This window comes from Talpa occidentalis, unplaced genomic scaffold (assembly GCF_014898055.3).
Source record: "Talpa occidentalis isolate TD23 unplaced genomic scaffold, MPIMG_talOcc4v2.1 talOcc4.13, whole genome shotgun sequence".
NCBI classification, from domain to species: Eukaryota; Metazoa; Chordata; class Mammalia; order Eulipotyphla; family Talpidae; genus Talpa; species Talpa occidentalis.
The window spans coordinates 29961343-29983216 of NW_023601322.1; the positions used below are offsets into that span (position 1 = coordinate 29961343).

Here is a 21874-nt window from a genome sequence, read left to right on the forward strand (position 1 = left end):
CAAGTCTCTCAACTTTTTTTTTTATTTTGTAATAGTTTAGACAAAATGGACAGAGACCACCTACATTACTGCTTATATATTTTTTCAACAGTAATCAAAGCCTTTAGATTGGTATCTTTACTATGTTTTAAAATCTGTATCTTTGAAAAAAAATAACAAATTTCTTGGTATCCCATTCTTAAGATTAGGAAAGTTCAAGAGAAACACACTGAATTAAAAATGTAAAACTAAGTACCAATAAAATTAAGTATAACAGGATGAAGGAACTGAAGACCAGTGTTAAAATGCATTCCAGTGAATTCAACTATAATGGTCAATATATTTTCATATCTCCCCAACTCTGTTCATACCATCTACTCTTGTTAATTCTTTCCATAGTAGACTCTGACACTGAATTAAAATGGCAAATTTCAAATTGGTGAACAGTGTAAGTTTTCAAATATGACCTTTAGTTGATAAGGTACTGATCAGCTTTTACATCAGTCCCATTCGACAACCCCAGAGAGTCTCTTGGGAATTACAGACAAGATGGATGCACATTATGAGGAACAGCAAATGGAAATGGGTCAACCTAAGACTGGTAAAGGCCAACCTAAGACTGGTAATGTTCAGCCAAACTAGTGCAGTAGTGAGGAAATGCTATCAAAACTGGGAGCACTATTTCACCACTAGTTCCCCAGGCCACCATCTCCCAAACTTCCTTTCCCAGGTAAGATGATTCATTTTGACCCAAGAATGGACTCTCCCCCATCCTACAGTTCCAGCCCAGAGTGAGAGTTCATCCTTTTCCTCTTTCCCTGCTATTGTTGTTTGGGCAACCACACATGATGACACTGGAGTAGGAGGAGTATTCTGTGTGTATGCTTTTAAACCAATGAACTCATCTGATATTTGTTTACTGAAATGAAGAACACACCGATAGATGCTTGCATCAGAAGTACCCACCAGTCCCTGACAGAAATTAGTTCACATTCACACACATACACCCACACACACCTTGCAGTATCTCTCTGCTCTCCTATCTACTGCTTTGTCACAAGTTAGAAGTTAAGACATTTCTAGCACCAACACAGCACTAATTCTCAAAGGGACACAGAGCATCAGAGTAAAAAGATGAAAACTGTGCCATGTTCAAACTAAATAAGGTACAGAAGTAACAGTGAGACCCTTGGGTTAGGAAACAGTAGAAGCCTGGATGTTTCTAAAATTAAAGGCTCTCTTTTTTAATATAGTACACTGTTGTAATTTAAGAGATGTGGGGGATAGTCGTCACTACTGAATTTAGAATGTCTTGTTAAAAGTTGGGATTCTGAAAGACAGAAAAATAACAATTGACTAATGATCCTTCAGAGATAATTAAGGAAAGGAAATTACTTAAAAGACCATACAAACTATTTGACTAAATAACTAGAGATGTTACTTTAGACAAAAAAGTACAGAATAAGAATTGCAGGTGGATGAAGGTAGTTCGAGTGGATGTGAATATATGAGCCAATTTGAACGGAGACACACATACACAGGGAAGGTCATGTAATATAAGAGGCAGAGATGCAGCTAAAAGCCAAGGAAACCATGGGGTTTCCAGAAGCAGAAAGAGGCAAATCCCTAGAGCCTTGCGAAGGAGCACAAGCACTGTCAACACCTTCATTTTGAACATTCCATCTCCACAACTGTGAGAGAATAAATTTCACGCCACTGAGTTTATGGTAATTTGCTAGGGCAGCCCCAGTAAATGAATATAATACATACATACTTTTGTAGTAATCAGCTAGTTTCTGTTAACTACTGTGAACATTTTTTCTTATCTTATAATATTTGCACTATATTTCATTATGTAGGTATAACACAATATACATGATTTCAGAATTTTATCTTCATATGTTTAACTCCAAGAAATTCTAGCTTGGTTATTTCCCCTCTTTTCTCAGTTCATTACTATTGTAAGACAAAGAACTGGAGGCCACTTAAAAGCTAAAATGACGAAGTCATTGTTGGCCCACATAAATAGACACTGACATTTTTCTATGTCCTAATTCTTCAGGTGAATTTGGGAATAGATTTAGTTGTTTGCTAGTTAAGAGCCTTTAAAGCCAAAAGAACACCATCGATTCTGAGTTCCCTTGTTAACAGGAAAGGAAATAAGCAATCATCTTACTATTTTAAAAAAAAAAGTCATGCCCTTGGCCATCGTAAACTAAGGGAATCACAGGATGTCCTGTCTAATGGTATTTGGCTTCCTTTCACGGAACAACTTCAACTGAAGCTAAAAGAACACTCTCAAATGATACTTCAGTGGCTGTGACTTGCTTGGTCCCAATCAGAACACAGAAAATCTTCATCTACAACAGTAGATAGTAAGAGATTACTGCCATCATGGGAGCAGTAATTCATCTGAAATTTGACCTGAAGGTTTTGCAATACAGCAAATAAAAGATAAATGAAAGAAATTGCACTCACAAAATCTCCTAGCAGACCAGGGCATTTGTGAAATTGGAAGTGACATATTTTATGCTATCTTTGGATTGTGAAACATATGTGGTTAAAGAGTTGGCTTCCAGCTGGAAAAATTCTGGAAGCCAAGCATCTCACCCTCTCACAAATCACAAAGTCCCCTATAGTTGCTTCCAGGTAAACCTAAGACAGTACTGGGCTTTTGTTTCCCAGTTTCTAAATTCTACTTGAGGCAATTTCTCCTTCGGGGTTCAGAGAAGTCACGAGCCAAACTAACAATAACAACAAAACTGCCAAACTAGACAGAATAGAATGGAGTAAGGTAGAGCTGGGGGACGTCTGCCTTAAAATTAAAGAAAAAAAAAGAAAGGAGAATATTCAATTCTTTATCATGGGCAACATTTTGTAAGTATGAAAATGATTCCTGCTTCATTTAAAGAGGAAAACATTCCTACGCACATATGCCTATTAAATTTAATAGTGGAAAGTTTGATCTAGCATTAAAGGGACACTCAAAGGAAAAAAAATCTACGTAATTATCGGGTTCTTCTCCATGGAATTAAGGGAGGATCTTATATCTTTCAAGAACCGAAAGAAAACCTAAATTTAACATTGTCACATGATTAAAAGTGGATTTAAAGTTTTTTGGGGGTTTTTGGGGGGCCTAAAATAATGATCCTGTTATTACTTTGCAATCTTAACAGAATCATATAAGATGCACTATGAGACCTGGACCTAGTAGCTAAAAAGGGCATTTTGGACAAATACTAGGCAGAGCTACTATTTTTTTTTTCTTGAGGGGCTTATATTCAGGTTAAGAACACAAGACCCATGTCCATTAAAAACTATGTCAATACCATATTATAGCATTCAAAATATATTTTTTACGATCCTTTTATAACAATAAATCACCTATTTTTTAAAAATAGATAAAGATTTACCCGCTCCACTAAAGACGATATATAGACAGCCAATAAACAAATGAACAGATGATTATATTTAATCATTAGGAAAACATAAACTAAAACCTTCATGAGATAATCTCTACATAATCCATAGATATGGCCCAAATTTAAGACTGACAATGCCAGGGACTGAGGAGGAAGTGAAATACCTGGAATTTCATCCTCTGCTAGTAGGAATATGAAACGGCACAATTACTTAGGATGAATGTTTGCAGCTTCTTCAGTTCTTTAAAGCTAAAAAAATACCATTTGATCCAATCATTCCATGCCTAGGTATTTACCCCAGAGAAATGAAAACATCTCTTCCCATAAACAATGGTACATGAAAACTGAGAAGTTTTATTATTGGTAAGAATTGGAAACAACCCAAATATTCATCAACCCAAGTTGTGTTCGACAGTAGGCCCAAGAGTAAGAAACCACCGATAAACCCAACGTGGGTGAATCTCAAAATCGTCATGCTGAGGATGAAGTCAGCACGGAAGAGTACAATCTGCATGATGCCACATGTAAGCCATGCAATCTAATCTATGGTGACAGAAGGCAGAGCAGTGGTTGCCTGGATGTGTGGACAGAGGAGATATAGATGTGCAAAGGGTAACAGGAATCTTTGGAAAGGGATGCTTCAAGAGCACATCCACTCCCCAAACTCACTGAATCATATACTTTATTTATTTATTTATTTTTAAAGATTTATTTTTATTTATTTTTTATTTATTTATACAAGCACTGGGTACAGTCAGAAGTGTGGGAGGGTGAGAATTCACCAGAGCCAGAGTGGGGAGCAGAGCAGGCAGAAGGACCGAGGTACACTGCTGAGGGGAGCAGCGGGCGGCAGGAGAGGTCTGCGCGCCATGTGGGACCCTCCTGTGGTGGCCGGGGAGCAGCCGGGGATTGAACCAGCGCTGCAGAGGCTGTGGGCAGCTTCGCAACCTGGCGCTCAACTGCTGCGCCACCGGGGAGGCCCTGAATCATATACTTTAAATGGATGCAGTTTATTGTACAGAAATTAATTTTTAATAAAGTTGACAAGGGAGGAAAGACTATAGTGCAATTTGAATTTTTTTCAGATTCACTTTGGACTTTTAATGATGAACATTTGCTATGTGCTGCCAGGTACTGAGGACACAGAGATCCCAGATAATTATGAAGACAGGGTGAAAGAATAGATTGAAAGTGCAAGCAACAATACTAGCTAACATTTTTTAAGGCATTTACTTCACACCAGTCACTGCTATAAAATATATTTTATATTCTGCCCTTCATTTAAATCCTAAGAATCCTGTGAGGTTGATGCTGTTATTGCTATTTGCATATTAGAAAATGAGGCTTAAACTAGAAATTTTGCCCTAGATCACATAGTTAGGAAGGGGTGGAGCTGAGGTAGAAAACAAGGGTCATGCTGAGCCCATGCTTTGCCTGCTACACCTCACTGCTTCTCTAGGTGGCAAGCAGGGCACTGTGAACAGGCACTGGAGCTAATGGGGGGTGCTGAAGGGAGGTGCTGGATGGGTGTGAACTGCAAATGAGGCAGCAGTCCCACACTCACCACACAGCCTGGAAACATGTCTGTTACTATTGATGCTGATACCTGAAAGCCAGGACAATGTTAGCTGCCTGTCAGAAATTCCAGGGACAGAAAATTGGCTTTCCAAAGACCAAACCTCAGTTAATTGTGTCTTAGTTCCACTAAGGGATTGGAGAGACTCCCCACATCCTCCTGTCATCTGTCCCCTGTCTAGCTGGCTGATGGCAAACAAGGCTTTCCCTCCCTCGTGGGAGAACAGCAGTAGAGGGACAGATTTGCGGGGCTCCCAGAAATAGAAAGAGAGGGTACATGGAGGAGGGAGGGGCAGACTGGAGCTAATGGCTTCCCAGTGGCTGGCACATTCACCCCAAGCAGTCCTTCCCAGAGCCAGTCACACCCACCACATTGCACAGTCTCCCTACCCACTATCACCCCCTCTTCTGCTTCCTCCTTTGCTCACAGAGACAGTCAGCTCACAAGCTTCTGTTTCACCGTTATTGATGGTGAGCAGGTCCCTACAGTTCAGAAAATGTATTCAAAGCTCTCCTCTTCTTTGTTTATTCTTAATTGGTCAGTCTCCATGGGGATTCACTCAGCCTACACCCAGGCTGGCTGGTGAAGGACTGGAGCAGAGAGGTACAAGGCTTGTTTCTTGGCCACAGTCACACTATAGCATGGGGGTTATATTCAGGTCAAATTACGCTCAGTAACCTCTTTGAGGTGGAAGGTGAGGCTTGGAGTTAGGGAGAGGACAGGGGACTGCAGGTACAGTGGCTAAAATTGGCAATAACCTATAATCGCACAGTTGCAGGACCACACTAGATATCTGACACACAGCATGTACTCAATAAATGAGAAGAAAACAAAAATTTAAAGAACATATCAAAGGAGAATCCTCACAGAGGATTATTTTGCAGTTAGTGCAAGATTCACGGAGCATACTAAGCAGGCAGAACACATCACAGAAAACACCACAAGACAGTGTCAATGTATTCCAGAGAAAATGAAACAAAATATGGAGATGGATCGCCATATACACATGAAACCCTGAAGGGCAGATGCTGGAGGAGTACATTTCATTGGTGATTTGGGATGCTATTTTTGTATAAAGATGGCACTAGCTTTAGGCAAATCTTTAATCTCATCCCTGTGACTGACTTTGGCTAAATTCATACCTATTTTGAGGTGCTTCCCAATGTATTTAAGAGTGCAAAACATTGTTAACATTAAAACTCATCTAATTTTTTAAATCCAAATTACTAGGGCACTGAATGAAATACCACTGATGGATTAGGTAATACAATATTTTTAAAAACATAAAATGGTACACAGGGACTGATCTGACTGGCTCCCGCCATTATCAGTTTATATTCTTTCAATTTCTCCATACACATCAGTAGGGACATATATTCTGATTTTCCTTACTTTTTACACAAGTCAGTATACGGCACCATTTTAACCTAGTGACAGTCTGTACGAATAACATAAAAATGGGGGGAGCAGAGGAGGTAAGTCTTTTACTTATCCTCAAGTGATTCTCTGTAAGGGAGCAGGGAGCAGCAACCTCCCACCACATAGGTCATTCAACAAAGCTCACACTTGTGCCTCCAGGCGCTGTTAAAGCCTTTACAGAGGGCACTGTAAGGAAGCCACACACTCAAACACAGTATTTATTTACACACTCCATTTCTGAAAGCTTTGGAAAATCGGGCCTCCCTGGTGGCGCAAGGGGTTAAGCACTGCACTATGAAGCAATCCACAGCCTCTGCAGCAAGAGTTGGATCCCCGGCCAGTCAGAGAGAAACCCACATGGCGAGGCAGACCTCTCCTGTCTCGCCCGCTGCTCCCCTCAGCAGTGTATTCCAGTCAGTCTGCCTGCTCTGTTTCCCACTCTGTCTCTGGTGAATCATCTCACTCCCCTCATCTCTGGCCTGTACCCTGCTCTTGTATGCATAAATAAATAAATCTTAAACAAAAAAAAGCCTTTGAAAATCACAGGAGTGATCATTTTCCCAAGTATCAGGACAACCATAAAATATCTTTATTGGGGTCAAGTGAGTGTACCCCTCTATCTCAGATGCCTCCCACAAGTACTGTCAGCCTGTGGTCCCCATACTAGAGGCTTTTCATGAAAGGACTGTGTATTATTTATCTTTGTATTCCAAGATTCCAGCATTAAGTCTGACACATAGAAGGAATTCAGTAAATTTGCTGAAAGAACAGATTAAGAGATCACTGGAATTCTAGCTTAAAATTTAATATAACAATAATTGTGTAAAATCCAAAAGTGGGAATTTAAAAAAATTATTTAGCAGTCTGAACACGTGTTTTAGACCAAAAGGAAGTAGATGGGGGCGGTTGGGTGGGGAGGTGAGGGGTCGAGGAGAGGAGCCTATTTTAGTAGTTTCATTTTCTTCTGATTTGTTGTGCAACAAACACAAATCTTAGGAGTCTGGGGGGGCTGTTAAATGAAGGGACACTTCTGTTTATAATCAAAGTGAAACTATGAACATAAGAAAATCTTCCTGAGATGTCAATGCCTCTGACATTTCTGACAAATTATCTCTCAGGACTTTGCCAAGGTAGGCTAACACTAAATAAATCACAAAGAAGTAATGTCTTAAAAGCAAAACAAAACAAACACACTACCTCTATAGAGGAAAAATAAAATGGAATCACAGAAATCAAAGGCATGCCTTCCATGAAGAGCACTGTCATTTTTAGGCTTAGGTAACACTGGCCTTTAGGCTAACTTTAGGCTAATTGTGTACACAAGGTCACAAGACTTACAGACATCCCCCAATGCACACTATGTATTTCAAAGCGTCTTCTTCCTTCCCAAATCTCTTGCCCTAATTCCCTTCTTTTCCAAGTCATTGCCAAAATAAGATTCTTTTGGCACATTTTACCTGCAAATGGAATGAGGCCTAGAAACAACAGTAAGACTGATCTCTAACTATTTTCTTTACAAAATAAAATACACAAAATGGCACCGTCACTAAAAGCAGCCATCAACCTGACCATCCTATCTGTATATCGCCACCTTGTACCCCTTAAGAGAAAAAACCAAAATTGTACTTTAAGAAACTCTGTCCTGGTTCAAATGAGTAAAATCCTAATTAGCCTGGGGAGATTTGACACGGAAAATGCACAAGTTTTTTTTTTTTTTTTAGTAACCTACTAAGAAATTATTTTTTGATGGCCTATAAAAGTCTTGTTTAATTTTTATCTCACTACTGATTTATTTTCATTAAAATAAACTATCATCTTTGGGGAAGCACTAAACAAAAACATATTTATCAGGGCAGTTTTCTTTGCTTCATACCACAAGGCAAAGGTGGTGTAAATTCAGTTTTTGCCCAAGTGAACCATAGGTTTCTGGTTTGAAAGAATTCTCCAACAAAATCGAAATGCCAAGAGAGATGATCAGAATTTTAAAAATTTTTTTATCAATTAAATTTTCTGTCTACATCATTGTTGCCCCTATAGTTCTCCCACCACTGTATCATTCATGAACCATCACCATATTCCGTTGTGTTCATCCCTCCCCTGTTCTGCATGCCATCCCCCCACACTCCCCACCACCCAGATCAGAAACTTAAAATGAGCTAAGAAATAGGTTCCTATGATACCCAGTGCGATGTAAATGGAGTGTGGTAAGAGGAGGCTGGGATGTGCTTTAGATGTTAGCTGCCACAGCTGACTTAGTATTACAGAAGAGGATGGCTGATAGGCAGCCTGAAGACAGGAAGGCTACACATATTCCAACCAATTTCATGGTGGAAAAAGGCACTTTTCACAGGAATAAATCATTTTTTCTTTTAATGTGGAATTGATAAAATTCAAAAACAAACAAATCCAGGTTAAACTCTCACGCCCCTCCAGAGTCATCATCAAGTTGATCACCCTCTGGCTATAAGGGAATTGGTACTAGAGGCAAAGAGAGTGTTCCATGCAGTTTCATCAGTCAAGTCTGCACAGTTTTATGGCATTAAATGACTTGAGATCACAATGAAGTACTGGACACCCTGCTTCTGAGTTTGGGAGGATAGTGTAAGGATAGTTTGGGAATATAGTGTAAGCTCTCTATACTAGCCACACCTTAGAGTTACACTCTGACTATGCAGTGGACATCTGCAAACACAGAAGCCTCTGTCCGACCTGAGTACCAATCCTGTTGTGGGGTGAAGCTGAGTTGATTCCATCTATGAGAGGAGAGATGCCTTGGGCCAGGCATATGTAGCTACCTTATTCTGATCCCTATATTAAGTTCTGAGAGTTCTCTCACCTGGAAATAAGGATTCTCCAGTATTTCTGGACCCTGTGGCATGTGGCACTGGAAGACTCCACTTTCCTTTCAACTCTTATTTCAAAACAGGAGATAATTCCAGCAGGCACTTTTGCTTTCATTATGCTGCTTTTCAATGAATGAGCTTTCAACAGCTTTCCATTTCTGACTGTCCTGCTTGCCTTTCAAGGTTGCTGCCCTTTCCACCACTGCCCAGCATGTATCTTGCCAGAGCCATGAAATTTTTGATTCCAAAGCCTATATACTCTTTTCACCAAAAATTTTGGTCTTCCACAGTACCTTTTAGTTTCCTCCAGTATTTTGGCCTTGAAGCTATTTTTTTCTACACTGAGTCCCTGTGGGCTTAGGAAATGCAAACCACTTATGTTCTCATACCAAGTCTATATTCACAAGATAAATCTGCTGCAAAATCAACTGCTTACATATCTGACTTCCCTAGAACTCAACAGCTTTGAAGGGGCATCCAGCAGACACCGTGATCTGACTAGATTCACAAATATTTGTTGAATTAATTCTCCAAACCAAGTAGAGTATTTCAGTTTATTTCTCCTTCCATTAAAAAGGGGATTATTTGTGGCAGCTTCAAGAGATCCCTATAAATATAGAAAACACAGGGCATATATGGAAATTAACCTCCTAAATTCAGAGGACCGACTCAAACCACTGTTCTGCTAAGACAATGCACTGTAAATAGATAAAACCAGTGATAACCACTGCTGAGCAGGGGGGAGCCTCAAAGGCAAGAACATACAGGAGACCATCGTCTTAACAGAAGCTCTGATAAAGAACCCTGAAAAGAATTTCCAAAATTGGAAGCCTAACAATCAAAGCATCAAGTCATCCTTTGATTTTTCACTAATACTAATAAAATATTAAAGACAAATATCACTATTTTTGAAAACCTCTTATGACAGTTATAAGATGAAACCAATATGACACGTAAAACTGTTTTGGGGAATGTAATCTGAAACCCATTCTGTTAAAAAGTGAGCCATGTTCCAAAACCTTCTATTAAATGATACATTTAATAGAACTATTTTTCACACATGCACACACATACAAACACAGTATTTTTTTCTTTAAGAATTCCGTTTTTTAAATTGGCAAAGTTGGATGTCAGAGCCCATGCTTTTGGCTTAAATTTTAGTTTTGTCTTTCTTTATAGACCATTTCCTGGGACCAAGTAATTTTTTTTTAAGTCTCCGAAACATATGCTACTGTAGTTGCAAGTTCAAATACCCATGCGGAAAGAGTCCCCTGGACTTTATACATTCATTCTCAAAAGCCTGGAGTATGCAAACAAAGATGCAGTGGGCAGAGGGCCAGTTAATAAATCTCATTTCCTACTAGCATCTGCATGGAATGGAGCTGTAGGGAGTTGCCTCTCCAGGGACAGCCAGAGCACGACTTGTCCGCTCTGTGAATTAAAAGGTGTCACCTCAGATGGCCCACGACACATTCATTTTTTAAGCAGCTCTTAAAATCTATAGATTTCTGGTACTCACAAACACGAGGAGGAAGCTGGGGCTGAGCAGGCCATCACAGTTGTGGCCACCAGCTGCAGAAACATGGCCATACAGCTCTGCTGAATCATTTTTGCACTTGCTCTTTTCAACTGAAATTACTAATAGAGGGTAATTTTCTAAAGGAAACTTACTCTCTTAATCAAAGTGCACACTGGTTTCAATAATAATTTACCAACCACTCTAATCCAGGCTATAAAAATAGGCTCCATTTACGCTAAGAGCTACCTGAGTTAAGATACCTGGGTCATGACCATATGTTTTTTTTTTTAAAGATTTATTTATTTATGCATACAAGAGCTGGGGCACAGGCCAGAGATGCGGGGGATGAGAGGATTCACCAGAGACAGTGGGGAACAGAACAGGCAGATTGACCGAAGTACACTGCCGAGGGGAGCAGCGGGCAAATCAGGAGAGGTCTGCTGTGCCATGTGGGTTGCTCCCTGGCAGGCAGGGGATCGAACTCGTGCTGCAGAGGCTGCGGATAGCTTCATAGTGTGGTGCTCAAACCCTTGCGCCACCAGGGAGGCCCATGAACCATATTTAATTCTTATTTACAAACAATCTGGTGCAAATAGTACAATAACAATGTCTCCTGCTAGGAAGAGTGTGCCTGCTCACTGACAGGGCTAGAGAGCTAGGCCTTGTTTTCCAGGTGTCCTTTCTTGTCACCTATGCTGTTAGCCAGGTGAGTTCTAGTCTGGGAGTCCTGAGAGTCCCTTTTCACAGTAACAACATCCTATATTTACACAGTTGTGTTCCTTTTAAGAATTTTTTTGTTTTAAATGCTTGAAATTAACCTCATAAAACCTTTATAGGAACACAATGAGATGTTGTTATATGCATGGAGCAAATGTAGAAAAATAAATCCAAACAAAAAGGACTTGCTGTGGGCCTATCTTAGAAGTCAGTGATGGAACCAGGAAGAACTTTCCCTCTGAACTTCCCAGGTTCTGGGCTTACTCAGGCCCTCCAAAATGCTTGAACAGAACTCTCAGGCACATCTCATTGTTGAGAGCTATACTGAACCTACAGCCAAAGCAAAGCTGGTGTTTGGTTAAATTTCTATTCTAGCTTTGAAACTGTCTTCCAGTTTTCCTGAGCAACTGACTGGCAATCTATTCCAGCCCCAGGATGCCAAGGTAATTATGGAACACTTCCTGGATAGAGAAATGTGTCATTTTCCCTTCCCCTATGTCCCTTCACAAAATAAGTGGTAGTGACACTACACTGGTCACCCACTTTGAAAGGAAAGCAGACCAAGGAAAACATCCAGAGTGTCTGTCTCCATGTATACGCTTTGAGAATACAATACAATGCAATTTTGGAGATTTTCTTCTTCATTTAACCTATGACTTTGGTCACTATAGGTCGGATAATCCTGTTATACAAAATAGGAGTGCACTGATGCTCCTAGTGAAGAATTTGTTTGGTTAGATGTTTAATAAAATTCAGTTTTTTTTGTTTTTTGGGGGGGACTATTACAGGGATTCAGAAAGTAACCTGGGAATAACTCAATAAATGAAAATAACAACTTGGATTGAATGAAAACGGTAAACAAAATGTTATTTTTAAAGCAATAATTTATCACCAAAGGCAGCAATTTAACCTTCCTGCCAAATCATTTTCCATTGCCATTTTAAGTTAGTTCATATGAGTAATAAAACCCAACTGGGTAACTTCCTTTGGCCCATGTGGTAAAATTCGAACTCCATCTTAAAAGCAACTGCTACCTACAAGGTAGGGATTAACTCATTTAGCAAATGAGGGTTTCACATTTATTACCTTTAAGAAGAACTTAAATAAGTGAGGTTTAAAAGTAACTCTGAGTTTTTGTTTGTATTTTTAAATTCTATTTTAGACTGGAATGTTCACAGAGAAAGGTGGAGGAGTAAGGAACTTTCCAATTACAACAGTCTCCAAAAGGAGAGTCCCAGAAGTTATGGACCAATTTTGGTCTATATTAAGTAAATAACAAGCATTGGGATCTGTAAGGATGCCATGTCAACATATTAGTTGGAATCATAAGGCATGAGATTTTGGTGACCTCATGGGCACTGCCAAAATTAACTCCAAGTATTTATATAACTGCCAGAGATGAGAGGGCAAAGGTTGTGTGTGTGTGTGTGTGTGTGTGTGTGTGCGTGTGTGTGTATGATGCATATACATGTATTTTTTGAGACATAAAATAGTACATTTCTTTGGTCAATGAGAGGGTAAGTGAGGGTTCTTTTTATCCTATTATGCAACATTTATACACACAGCACATTCTATCTATAATACCAATGTTTAGATACTGAATACTGAATGCTTAGATGAAGGGTAAAAAAAGTTATTTCCTGTTACTCACTAGCTGAGAGGATGTGCTTTTGAGGTATGTGTGCTCTGCTTTACAGCAAAAGCATTGTTAGTAGTTATCAAGGTAACATTTAAAAATAACTACCCGGTACAAAAGAACTTCAGAGGAAATATGAGCAAAGCTATCAGTCTCCCTTCAAGTCTGGCGTTCAACTGCATTAGACTCTAGCTGCATTCTCCATTACATTGTTATCCTTATCAAACAATGCAAACAATTTTAATGAGCTTATCTACTAGAACATATTGCCAGATATGCTAATGTAAAAATGATGCCAACTGTACAGGCCAACTCATTAATCAAAAGGCTCACAATACAATCACCAAGATCAGTTCCATCCTCAAATCAGACTCAGCAAAATACCAGGAATTACCTTCCTACTATAAATAAGAAGGGTGGGCTCCCCCACCCATGCGGAGGCCATAAATTCCTATAAAATGCATAAAGGCACCCATTTTTTTCCCCGTTCAACACAGCCCAATCTCTTTCTAATAAACCTTGGGTTGTATGGTGAAAATTTTGGTGAATGCCTGACACGGTGACCTCTGCTGTCAATCCTTGCACCAATCAGCGAGCAGAATTCTTACAAAGCTCCATCAATCTGGCGGTTTAACATCACAGACTGCAGCTTAATCTAGAGGATTCCATCTTTCCTGCACACACCAGGGCAAGCGCAAACATTTTTCTCGCCATCCTCCAGTTCTCAGCCTTTGGGCACAGCTACCTAATGGTTCCTTTATAATCTAAAAGGGAAGGCGGAAAGGAAGTGCTACAGCCTGTCTCCCTTTAGCGAGAGGAGGCAAATTGCATGCATTTTTATCAATGTGGAAGGAAAGAGATGGAGGGGGACCCCTTGCAGGCAGCAAACCTATTCACAAAATGCTTTCCATCTGCAATCGTGAAGCCTCCATGCACACCCCACGAGACACATGGAAACAGATACCCAATAATCACAACCGCCTTCACAAACGCACGTCTGCAGCCCGGTCAGGGGTAGCGGCTGCTCCATTATATAATGCGCCGGATTTCCGCGCGCCCCCGCCGAGGTCCCCGCCCGGGCCGCTCCCGGTGCCAGCCCCATTACCTGTAGGAACGCTCCCCGCGCACTGTGTGCTTCCGGAAAGGGATGATGGTCCCGTTATCTTGGATGATGTCGTTGTTGTTCTCTCCATTTGGGGACAGGGTTTGGGTCGGGCCAGGCATTGGCGCACTCCCGTGGCAGGGGACAAACCGCTGCGCGCTGGCTGGGGAGGAAGGTGGCTGCGTCTCGTCTTCCCGCTCGCCCGCTCCTCGCGCAGACTGCGCCTGCCGCCCGCTCGCTCGCCCGCTCCCTTCTCCAGCCCCGGCTCCCGCCCCGCCCTCCTGCGTCCCGCCCTCCTGGCCGCCGACGTCAAAGCGCCGGCAGCAGCACCCCGGTCACATGGCCCGGCCCGTCCCCATAGCAACCCGCTAACTCATCACCTCGCCTCAATTCGCACAGGGCCGCGGCTGACCAAGCCAGCAGCAGCTCCAGGCAGGCACAGGGCAGGCCTACATCTGGCATGTAAAACCCCAGGCCACCCCCCACCCCCCTCGCAGACTCGCCCTGTCTGAAAACCAGCTCTTCCTCTAACCATTTCCTTTCCGACCCGTGCTCTAACTGCAGCTGTGTACACAAAAGAAGGATTCAGGCACAGGGGTGTGGGGGGACCCTTTAACTCCTTCATACCAAGTCCTCACGCCATTTGAATTAAACTTGGTCCGCATTCAGAAAAAAAAAAAAAAAAAAAAGCACCCAAAACTTAAGATATTATGATCTTCCAGAAAACATCAGATTAAGGAGTTATAATTTCTAGTGTTCTCCAAACAGCATCGGCCTCCTCCCCAGAAGCAGCCCCACATCTGAAAACTTCAGAAGCTTCTATTTCCTTCTAATGGATGTAGTCTTTAATGTGAAAATTAAAGATAGCAAATCAAGAGATTTTCTGCACAAAAGAATCTGCAGAGATGTTTTTTAAATAGATAACCACCATTTTAGAACATATGGTTACCCGAGACCCACCAATTCAAATTCTTATACTGCCTCCTGATACACATCATTGACTCGTTGCCATTTATTTTAGTTGCATTTGAATTTTACTCATGAACACCCAATTTAGTGTTTGGAAGCTCTCAGCATTCAAGCTATTCTGTATCACTGCAACGCCTATTTCAAATGCATCAGCTATGAAACAGGTACCATGATAATCATTCCTATTTTAAAGATGAGTAAACTAGTGAGATTAACTTGCTCAAGGTCACACCTCTAAGAGGTGGTGAGCTGGAGCTTCAAAATGACATGCTTTCATCAATGGGACTGGACAGTAGTGATGTGTATTTAATGTGAACTCAATAAATATTATAGATTGAGGTAAGAACCAAGTACTTTATATGCATTCTCCACATGACTACAGAGAAAAGGTAGCTGTGAGCAGAACTGCTGGAACTATGCAAAGCCTATAGATTAGATTATAATTCTTAACAGACCCCAGATGTGGCCAGTATTTCCCCCTAGAGAGAGGGAGATAATTTAAAGGATTCTCTGCTTATCAAAAGTGTCTCTGGCCTTTTATGGGGTGGGAAGGGAAGGAGAATTGGGGTGTAGAAGACACAACATAAATACATGAAGCAGAAAGTACTAAACTGTCTGATCCTCCATGCCCCATTATTGTATGGTTTATCAGCTGTATCATTTGTGATAAGGATATTAAAAACAAGCGAAAACCCTGTCGTTCCTGACAATTCTCAGTTTATCTCCCTGGCAATAAGTTATTTCTAGCATCAGGCTTCTGGAATTAGAATCCAATAGTTTACAACCCAGATGGTAATGATAATCTCAAACAAAGGGGCAACTCCCCCCTAATTTATACTCTCTTTTTGGGCTTTATTTTAATAATTTCATTTTCAGCTTTTCTAGTGAGTTCACAGTTGATTCCTTTGTCCATGTCTCAAATTAAGGCAGAATTTTTGTTCATTTATTAAAGATACAATTCTGACCCAAGACTTATAAGAGACACAGATAAATGTCTAAGAGACACACACCAAGCCTCACGCTGCACAATGAGCTAAAGGGGCATGAGAGTATAGCCACTTCTGCAAAGATCCATGCTTCCTCTTGCTATTTCTGTTGACTGACCCACAGATGTCAATTTTCTTACTAGTTGTTCCATTTCATGAAGGCTTCCCTTTTTCATTGGGGACAGTCTGAAATTTAAAGGCACAGTCTGCAAATCAAATCTTTAATGTTTTCAGAGCATGCTTTCCCATTTTGGGTTCTTTAATACAGCTTACTTTGCTAAGATCCCATATTGAACTAGTATGTGAGACATAATTTGGGATTATCATGGGACTAAATTAGTCAGAACTTGAGTGTATAGTTCACTGATTATACCAACTAGTTTTGCAGAGAGAATACTCCCACTGTTTCCAGGTTGCTCATGAAGGAGGAGATTATGGCCAAGAATTTGGGTTGATGGGTGGGAGGGGGTTAGTGAGTCAGGTGAAGGGGATATCTGAAGCACCCTTGTAAATCTTCCTTCTAGGACTGCTCTGAGCAACATTACTGTAAAGGGCCTCAGAGAGCTCCAGAGATCCTTGATTACCTTCTGAGATGCAGGGGTAGCAGGGGTAATAATTTGAAAATATTAAACAGATGTGTTTTCATCCCTCTCCCCATAAATCAGGTTACCTAGCAGCCATTCTCCAGTTTAGCCTTAGGGGAAAGGGAAAGGCAAATTCCACTTTGGGAAGGAGAATACAAGGAAATAGAGAAAGTACAGAAAAGGCAGGAAGAGGGAGAGGTTGTCTATGCTTCCAGGCCTAACAGAGTATAGGAAGAAGGGGATGAAAGTAGGAAAAGGCTGAGTCTCCCATCTCCAGGTGTCAAAGGGAGATGACAAAGAGATTATGGATTTATTCTCAATAGGAGGGACTTTTTTCTGATTCATATTCCAGTTGAGAGTCTGGAGAAAGACTGCCTTATAGGGTGTTCTGTAACACTGCTCTCCCCAAATGAAGTGGCAACCCCAGTTCAGCAACTGGTTTGGCATGGTTAGGCAGAGTGGTGAGGAAAGGGCAGAATGTCTAAAAGACAGAAAAGCTAACCCAACAATGGAGTCATTCAAAGAGAGAGGACCATAGATTATAGGAAAAAAAAAACAACCAAAACTTAGCTAAAATGTCTGTGTACATCTGTGTGTAGATTAAGGCTTTGTCTTATGTACACAGGTAAACCTAAAATAAAATACTTGCAGGCCACTGTCCTACATTTCCAACTGCCATAGAAAAATGGCTTCTCTCACCAAACATCATTAATGATGGGGTTCTAAGTATCAGCAGATCTGGGTTCCTGGCTTGGTTTCAGCACCTTCTTCTACTTTGCATTTCCGAGATTTAGTGTCCTCATCTGTGAAGTAGGTACAATACTACTGGTTTTAAATGCTGATGTGAAGATTAGCTATTATATTTAAAGTCATTAACACAGTGTTTGGAATATAGTAAATGCTCTTTAGTTGCACATATATTTTTAAACAAAATTTAGGCATACCTTCAAGTGTTCATTCATTCACTTGACATTTAGAGCTGAATTTCTTGTGTACTAGAAACTGGTAAAACAAGAAGAAAAGTCCCGGACTTTGCCCTTGAAGAATTCATTGGATTGTGATTAGTCAAGATAAAAATACTGGCAATTATAATACAACATAATATAATAATGGCATAGAGTGATATAGGACCATAGAGGATGAGCACTTAATTTAAAATGGAAATTGGGAAGTAGGTCTGCAAAGTTTCTCCAAGGAATAGTAGTAGTAATCTTTTGGTATGCAAGACAGACTGTAAGATCCCTTAGGGTTGGGGCTTCAACTGTTTTGTTCGCTGCTTCATTTGCAATTCCTAAAACATTACTAACAGGTAGTGGGAGCCAAGTGTATATGTATTTCATTCATTTATTCAACAAATATCTGATTTGATTCTGACAGTAATCCTAACGATAAAATTGAGATTTAAGGGGGAAAAACAACTCGTCTGGGATTGGATGTCAGGTTTTCTTGGCCCCAAAGTTCTAGGCTTTATTGTCATTTTAAAAGAGGAATGGTAGTGTAGAAGGAAGACAAAGGGCTTTCAAGCAGATACCCTGAGGCAATGAGGCCAGAAAAGGTGTGTTCTCTGGGAGATAGCAAGTTGTTTCATATGAACCAAAAACACGGTACACTGTGTGTAGGGTAAAGAAAATATCAGGCTTTTCTGCCCTTCCGCCATCAGGATAGATGATGGATCCTTGTCCTGAATGCATGCCTGATGGTGGGCACCTGGAATAGGGTGTGGGCATAGGTAGATGGGATTCAGCTGAGCTAAGACTGTGCTTTTAAGGGCGGCGTCACGGGGGGACGCCAGCAGCACCAGCAGCAGCAGCAGCAGCAGCAGCAGCAGCCGCAGCCGAAGCCGAGAAGCAGCAGAACGAACGCTAGAGAGCCCAGATAGAGTGAGGACTTGCTGGGGGCTGGGAGGCCTGCCAGCCTCCCAGCCCCCCAGCCAGCACCCCTGCCTGCCATATGCCTGGTGAACCCCAAATAAAAAACCTGCAAAACTACTGAGGACTCTGACTCCTCCTTTACCCGATCTGCATGGGATCAGAAAACCTGCCTTGTGCCCTGTCCTGCCCCTTACACTGTGGCAGAAGACAAGGCAGGAATCGTACAGAAAAGTGGTGTGGCCAGGCTAAGGGGCTTTACCTTCATTCTGAGGATGAAGAGGAACCCTGAAGCATTTAGGGAGAAAACTAGTGGTGAAATTTGCTTATCAAGCAGGTCTGATGCTGGCATCAGTATGGAGAAGATCAAATGAATCAGACTGTGATGAAGGTCTACACTAAGATAGAATCTAGAGTTGTAGAAGCAAGCATAGGTTTGAGATATTTAGAGGGTATAACTGTTTGGACTTGATGATGAGCAACATGTGGGCTTGGTATTCATGGGAGTGAGGATGGGTAGTGAAGGAGAAAGAGACATTTCAAAAGAATCCCAAGTTTATGGCTTGGGTGACCAAGTGGCTAATGTTATCATTTATCAAGCTGGGAAATACAGATTGAATTGCCTTTCTGGAAGAAAGGTTCCCATAATGTATTTTGGTCATAGAGAAGTACCTTTATAACATCCTAGTGGTGATAATGAGTGGTCAATGAGCTTCACACATAGTGGGTGTTCAATAAGTATTTGCTGAATGAGTGACTATATAGTAGAGTTGGAGATAATATGATTTGGGAGAAATTATAGGTGATATCTGAAGCCATGTATATTTGTGCCCTCACTTAGAAAGAAAATCTGACGTGGAACTCTTTAAAAACCAAGAGACAGAAAGGAAGCCTGTAAAAAGAGACTACCAAGAATTTTTCCTGATGAGGAAAATCACCAGAGGGAGTGGTTTCACTGAACCCAAGAAAGAAGCAGGTTTCATGGAGGATTCTAGGGCAAATGTCACAAAAGTTTAAATCAGATAAAGTCTGAGAAACATTTACTAGGTTTGATAAGGTGTTCTCAAAGACATTTTTAAGAGGTTGGATTTTAGATCAGACCCACCAATGATTACCAAAAGAAAAGCAAAGAAATCTTTAACAGGCAGGAAAAACTGCAATTCTTTGCAAAATCACTATTATTCTGACTGAACCAAGGCAGTCAAAGTGTTAGGGGGAAATAGAGAGTAGATATCAATAAACACTCTGAAGACTTGGAGGTCAAAGGTCAAGGGGAGGGAGAAAGGGATGGGGGTATAAGGGAAAGGGTGGGGAAAAGCAAAATAAAATCAAGGGGATACCATTTACATGATGATACATCTGGTGTTAGCAGCTACCTAGAATCAACAAGTATCTGCTAAAAACTTGCCAGCAATATTGGAAAGGGCCACCATGCTCATTCATGAGCACTAGTTAGGCATTAGATGAACAGATCCTAACTCTGAGCCTGGACTCTGGTCAAGTCAGGACCCACCTGATACTCCCCTCCTACCCCAAAAATAAGGTAAAACAAATATTTAAAAATGCATGTTTGGTGAACAGGATTACTAAAGAAGACCCAGAGGACACAGAACCAGGAGAGCAACAACCAAAAAGGAAATAAGCAGCAATCTAATCACACAGGTCCAATCAAGGAAGATGGAACTGGGCACCCACCCAGGTTTTAATTTTCAGAGTTCCGAGGTTATTGCACAATCAGATTTCTCTTGAGACTTGGGCAAGTGAACACTGATAATTGTGTATTGGCAGAAATCACTGTCTTCGCTACTTTTCCCACATATGAGGTTCATCTCGAACAAAGATTTTCGTTGTCTTTGGGTTGAGAAATCCAAAATACAAGAGCAGAGGAGATATAAAATATTAACCAGGAATGTATGTTAACCCTAATTCCATCCCAGAAGCACCCATTCAACACAAATGCCTTTTCCAGGTTAAAATGTGTTCACTGAAGCTGATAATCGCTGCTGTCAAAGGCATTCACAGCTGTCACACCACCTTAGATGGGGGCTTCCTTAGATTGTTATCACCTCTGAATGCAGACAGAAGATCCCACTTAGCAGTTACCATTGCTGCTCTGGGACAAGTAATTTCTCCCATGTGTTTCCACTAGGGAAAGGCAGAGGATAGGTTATTAATCAATGGTTTAAAATAAGCTCCATACCCAAAATGTTGAGATTGGTCCTTGCTCATTACTTTCAGTGCTTAGGAATTTATTAGTTCTTCCTTTAGAACTGATAAAAATTTTATGTATATATAATTATATATATATATATATATAATATGTAAAAGCCTCCATGCTTTTAATAATAGCATTTTCTTTAAGAAAAATGGAAAAATAATGTTTTCCTCTTAGATGAAGAAAGTCCTCTCCAAAGCCAATCCAAACAGGTGTGCTCCCCTAGGAGTAAGATTTGAGATTGCTTTGCAGATTATTTATCAGTCACACTTACAACTATCCTGATATGTTCAGGAGGAAGAATTTTGCAAGCTGCTCCCTTTTTGTTAATAAAATGGCAAAATTTCTGTAATAACATAGAACACACCATTGCATAAGATAAGATTTCTCTGCATTGAAATTTACTTTCTAATTTGATTTTTTTGGATTGTCTTGAGCTCGGACTTAATTTTGTAGAATAACTCATAGAACATGATGGGAATGCATTTAAAAACACTCCCAGAGCATTATGATTTTTGTAATCATTCAATCAAATTTGTGCAATGTGGGGTTTCAGTCTATTAAATAAAAATGTGCTTTTGAATTATACCATCTGTTTAAATTTAAGAGATTTAAATATGCTTCCCACAAAAATACAATGTGATAAATGTTATAACTGAAGAATGCATTAAATATCACAGGAATACAGAAATGAAAGTTACCATGCCTGGGGAAACTAGGAAAACCTTCACTAAGGCAGAGAGTGATATTTGTATTAGAGCTTAGTCATTTATTGAACACATATTTACTGAACACCTACAATGCTCTAGGAGACTTCTTGGCATTGGGGGAAGAGAAATGAACAAAATAAAATTCCCTGACCTTATGGAACTTGAACTTGAGTGTATCAGTAGACACGTTGCAGGGCAGGGGGATATTTGTACAGAATGAGGTCAGAAAGATCACCAAGGGACCAGAATGCAGAGTCTTAAATAGTCATTGTAAAGACTTTGGCTTACAAACAAAGTTCTAAACCACTAACTCGTTATAGAGTTAGAAG

General features: G+C 40.5%; 1 protein-coding gene across 2 annotated transcripts in view; it reads right to left on the minus strand.

Annotated features, from left to right (window-relative positions):
* Positions 1–21874, minus strand: part of MAPRE2 (microtubule associated protein RP/EB family member 2) — a 146779-nt gene that overhangs the window by 74216 nt on the left and 50689 nt on the right. Inside the window, exon 1 of one of the 2 annotated variants that reach the window (XM_037508663.1) lies at positions 14217–14464. The exons of the other annotated variant lie outside the window; for it this stretch is intronic. Within the exon in view, the coding sequence (XP_037364560.1) occupies positions 14217–14335 (119 nt within the window). The 5' untranslated portion in view covers positions 14336–14464. Of the gene's footprint in view, positions 1–14216; positions 14465–21874 lie in introns of those variants that run through there. 2 annotated transcript variants of the gene reach the window in all.